Source organism: Bos indicus, chromosome 18 (assembly GCF_029378745.1).
Source record: "Bos indicus isolate NIAB-ARS_2022 breed Sahiwal x Tharparkar chromosome 18, NIAB-ARS_B.indTharparkar_mat_pri_1.0, whole genome shotgun sequence".
Lineage (NCBI taxonomy): Eukaryota > Metazoa > Chordata > Mammalia > Artiodactyla > Bovidae > Bos > Bos indicus.
Genome location: NC_091777.1, coordinates 46,870,882 through 46,875,529, shown reverse-complemented (window position 1 = coordinate 46,875,529; position 4,648 = coordinate 46,870,882). Strand labels below are relative to the sequence as shown.

Genomic DNA, 4,648 nt, shown 5'->3' with positions numbered 1-4,648 from the left:
GGCCACCTCATGCAAAGAGTTGACTCATTGGAGAAGACTCTGATGCTGGGAGGGATTGGGGGCAAGAGGAGAAGGGGACGACAGAGGATGAGATGGCTGGATGGCATCACTGACTCGATGGACATGAGTCTGAGTGAACTCCGGGAGTTGGTGATGGACAGGGAGGCCTGGCGTGCTGCGATTCATGGAGTCGCAAAGAGTTGGACACGCCTGAGCGACTGATCTGATCTGATCTGAATCCGGTAGGCTCTTCTTGGAGTATGAGTTCTGTGTCCCGTGGGTTGGAATAGAGGCTTTTAGGAGGCAAGCACTAGGTCTAATTCCGTGATGGTCGCTAGTACTGGGAAGGCACACAGTAGGCCCTTTTTGGGGGGAATATAAGCCTTCTCTTCAAGAGGGGAACAGTTGGTAAAGTGGAAAGTTAGTGATAGGGTCTGATTTCGGTGCAGGTCCCAGCACAAGGCAGGCGCAGTGGGGACTCAGTTTGAAACCTCTGCATATCCCATTACACAGCGAGCACACAGTATTTCCCCTTAGGGTCTTGGGTCTGTTTTGGTCATCGTGTTTCCTGGGATCACATGGGGTTTGTTGGGGGCGGGGGGGCTGGGATGTGGATGTGATGGTGTGCACAGACTCCCAAGCAGAAGTAGTCTGTATCAGTGGGAAGGATGCAAACAGCACAACGAGGCTTGATTGGGTATTTTTATTGGGTCGGTGCTTCTAGCCCGCCTCCCATAAGGTCAGGATAGACTAGACTCGGCAAGCGGCCCCCGAAGCGGTACGTGTACTTGCGCCCCCCGCTCTTGCGCACGATGTCGCGGCGGTAGTAGTAGCGCAGACCTCGGCTCAGCTTCTCGTAATTCATGCCTGGCTTCCTCTTGCGCTCACCCCACAGCCGCGCCACCTAGGGAGGAGCCCAGGCTTAGTCCGAAAGGGCGGGAGAGGGTTGGGGAGGGCGGGGCTAGACGGTGGATGGGTGGGGCGGGGGCGGGGTTCCGGTCTGTCTGCAGAGGGGTTAGTCGGGGCGCAGCAGGCAGGAGATGAAGGCGAGGCTGGGGGCGGGGCCTAGCACTAGGCAAAGTGCTGATGGCGAACACGGGGAGACCTGGGCGGAACTTGGCGGGTCTGGGAAACTGACTTACCTCTTTCGGGTCGCACAGTTGGAACTCTCGGCTATTGCCGGTCCAGCGGATGCAGCTTCTACGCGCTCCGTCGTGGAGCAGCTCCAGGAGGAACTGCCACAGCTGAATGGGACCTGTAGTGTGGGGACAAGTGTACACTCGGGTTTCCTGGCCCCAGATGATGTCGCTTCGATGACCCAGGAATCCGGATCTGCTCCTCCTCGGAGACCAGCAAATCCTGATTCCTCCATCTAAGGGACCTAAGAATTGGCCTGGGGACCCAGGAGTCCAGAGACTCCTGTTGGAGATTTAGGATTTTGGCTGCCCCATCTCAGGGACCCAGGCATTCAGATCCTCATCTCTTTCTTCTCACCTAGGAGCCTAGGTCCTTGTCCCTTGCTCCCTAGAAACAATAGAAACTACTTGTGTCTTATTCCTCTCCTTACTAGGTACCCGGCAGTGAGGCCCCTCCCCCTCCTCTCTGGAGCGCCGCCAATTTCCTGGGTTCCGCCCCCTTAGCGCCTCCTTAGACACCCGCTTCGCTCCCATCCGACAGTCTCGCGGACCTCACCTCTGTGGTTAGTTTTGGGGTAACGAGCCAAGGTTGCGCGGTCCGACTGCTGGGTGGGTTCAGAGGAAGTGGTGAGATCTGAGCTCTGGTACTCTTTGGAAGAGCTGGTGCAATCCGTGTGCAGCCCTGAGTCCCAGGAGGTGGTACAGTCCGAAGCCTCAGGCCCGGCCCAAGGAAGGGTCGAGTCGGCACAGAGCTCCCCGCCGAGGCTCCTGCCCCAGCAGGTGGCGCCGTCGGGGCCGATAGAATAGTCCCAGCTGGTGGAGCTGGAGGCCACCCGGGCGCGCGACCACGAGTTGGTACTACCCGCGGAGGTGGTGTAATTCTGGCCAGTAGCCCCTTCGGAGCCGGTCCAGGTGGCGGGACCCGGGGCCTGGGAAACACCGCTGCAAGAGACGGTGCCGGAGCACGGCAGGTCTGTCCAGTCTCCCGGCCACGGAAGAGCTTGAGGGGCGGGCTCTGCGAGGACAAATGGACCCCAAGTGAGAGGAGCCCAGGTGTCCCGATCCCCGCTCCCCTCTGGAGTTCTGGGAGGCGAAGCTCTCAGCCCTGGCGTCTGGGACTCCAGGCTCCAGGATCTAGGTCATACCACCTTAAGGACACAGTGTCCCTCGTCCTAACCCCCTTCCCCTTCATAGATCGCGGAATCTAAACCTCTAGTCACAGTGGAGGACCCTAGTCCCCTCCTCCCCGCCCCGCCCTCCCCTTCCTCCCGCGCTTCTCCGTACACACTCACCCGCCCCCCATGCAGCTTCTGGGTACGGAGTAGAGCTCCAGTCTGGCTGTGGGAGCCCTGCAAGGAATAAGGTTGTAGCTGATTTAGGGAAGGGCGTGCACAGTGCCTGGAGACTCCCCTCAGCCACTCACCCAGTGGACTTTGTCAGGGACTGAGAGTTCTCAACCCCAGCTCCTACTCACTTAGACCTAGGACTCAGGACACTGGCCCCCTCCTCCTCCTCCTTCAACCTCTGCAGTTCAAGCCCATATCCCTCTCAGGGTTCAACTGCAGGAGAAGCATGCCCCCTTCCTCAGACCTAGGTGCCCAGCCTCACCTTCTTCCCCAGTGCCCAGAGGTCCCAGCCCACAGCCACCTTTCCAGCATGTGTCCTCTGTCAGTGTATCCGCTTGGACTGCCAGTTCAGGGATATAGAAGTTGAGTTCAGCTCCTTCTGCAGGCAGTGAAGTTAGACAGAGCCCCATCAGGTTCAGCGAAGGCCCCCACCTGCGTACCCACCGCACACACATTGTCACACCCCTGGGACCTACCCAGCCCTGACATCCTGTGCCCCAGAGGCACTTCCTGTGGTGATACTTCATCCCAGTTCCACAAGTCCATGGATGTCCGTTGTGAATGTACTGGGTCGGAAAAAACGGGGGGGTGCACAGGGTGAGCCGGTGACACTTAGGGACCCTGGAGTCTGAGCCCTATCCCTTGCTTCCCTCACAAGGAGGAGTCCAGGCCTCTGCTCCCTTCTTCCCCAGGGCCCTGAAATCTTGGCCTCCAGTGTCCTTTCCTCTCAGACCCAGGAGTGAGGGCCCCCAGACACCCAGCCAGACCCAGGAAACCAGGCCCCCAGACACCCGGTCTTCCAGCCCCCAGTTCATGGCTCACCTCTGGCAGGTCCTTCTGCCCCTGGTCGGGGGTCTCAGCCCCATTTCATACCATGCACCCCTCCCTGGGGGCCTGAGCAGGGGGAGCGGATTTTCCAAGACGTCAGAGCTGGGGGTCGCAGTAGGGGTCGAGTTGCAGGGGCTGAGGCGTGGCCAAGCCATGTCACCCCCGCCCCACTCCTCTCTGGCCCCGGGGATGACCGCTGGCCTCCAGGGTAGCTTTAGGAGGCAGCTTTGGTTGTCCCGCTGCATGGCTGGCCTGGACTTGAACGGGAGCTTGGGAAACAGCAGGCTGGGTTGAGACCAGGGTGCAAGGGATGTTTCCGGGGTGACAAGAGCCGGGAGGGGGGTGGGGATTGGGGACTTGATCCTGCGACATGGGAGGTGGTGGGGGAAGCGGGCCAGGGGTCAGCTGGGCTGTGCCAGGCTTATCTTCAACAGGAAGGGGGATTTCCGGCCAGACCCCCGGTCGGTCGACAGACGTCACAATCGGCAGGGGCCCTGTGGGGGATAGGTGGGGGTAGATCGACCTGGGATCCTCCACCAGGCCCAGTTCCCCGCTTCCTAGGGCTTTGATGAGGACATTCTGGATGCTTCCAAGGACAGTAACAATGTAAACAATAACAGCAGTGATAGTAATAGCTGACATTTACTGGGGGCTCATTGCATACCACCAAACTATGGGCCTTTGTTTACTCCCCTTAAGAGGTAGGTATTAGTCTTATCCTGATTTTATGAAAGGGGAAATTGAAGATGACTCCCACTTTTCTTCATCTCCAGAATCTGCGCCCTTTCATGCTATAATAGTTCAGGACAAATGGGGAAAATTTGAGTAGGAACTGAATATGAGATATAGAATGGATCATTTTCTTCCATGTGACAATGCTATATAATATGAAATGCTATTTCTAAGAAACGAAGCTATTTACAAACAACAAAGGCTCACAGCTATTTAGGAGTGAAGTGTTATGTCTGTAACTTTTCCAATGATTCAGCAAAACTAAACCAAAACATGTATACTTGCAACATATACATACACACATGCAATATTTGGAACATACAATTAGAAAATTATGTTAAGTTCCAATTTAGCTAAGTGTCTTGTATTTTTATTTTCTAAATCTGGCAACCCTACACCCTGGTTGCTTGACTTCAGAACCTATGTTGTTTCTATCCTGAAATATTGATAAATAGATATGTATCATTAAAAATAACCCCTTTAAGACTCACAGACTTAGAAAATGAACTTATGGTTGCTGGGGGCGGGTGTGGGGGAAGGAGTAGTCAGGGACTTTGGGAAGGTCATGTACACACTGCTATATTTAAAATGGATAACCAACAAAGA

The 4,648-nt window shown here is 56.1% G+C and overlaps 1 protein-coding gene across 1 annotated transcript; it reads right to left on the bottom strand.

The window, feature by feature from the left end:
* Positions 1-689: 689 nt before the first annotated feature.
* Positions 690-3,028, bottom strand: ETV2 (ETS variant transcription factor 2). The gene is made up of 6 exons (XM_070772161.1): positions 2,959-3,028; positions 2,784-2,861; positions 2,429-2,506; positions 1,693-2,151; positions 1,143-1,255; positions 690-904 (listed from the first exon to the last, which is right to left on the bottom strand). The coding sequence occupies exons 1-6, from the start codon at positions 3,026-3,028 to the stop codon at positions 704-706; spliced, it is 999 nt and encodes a 332-aa protein (XP_070628262.1). The 3' UTR covers positions 690-703.
* Between the last annotated feature and the right edge of the window lie 1,620 nt (positions 3,029-4,648).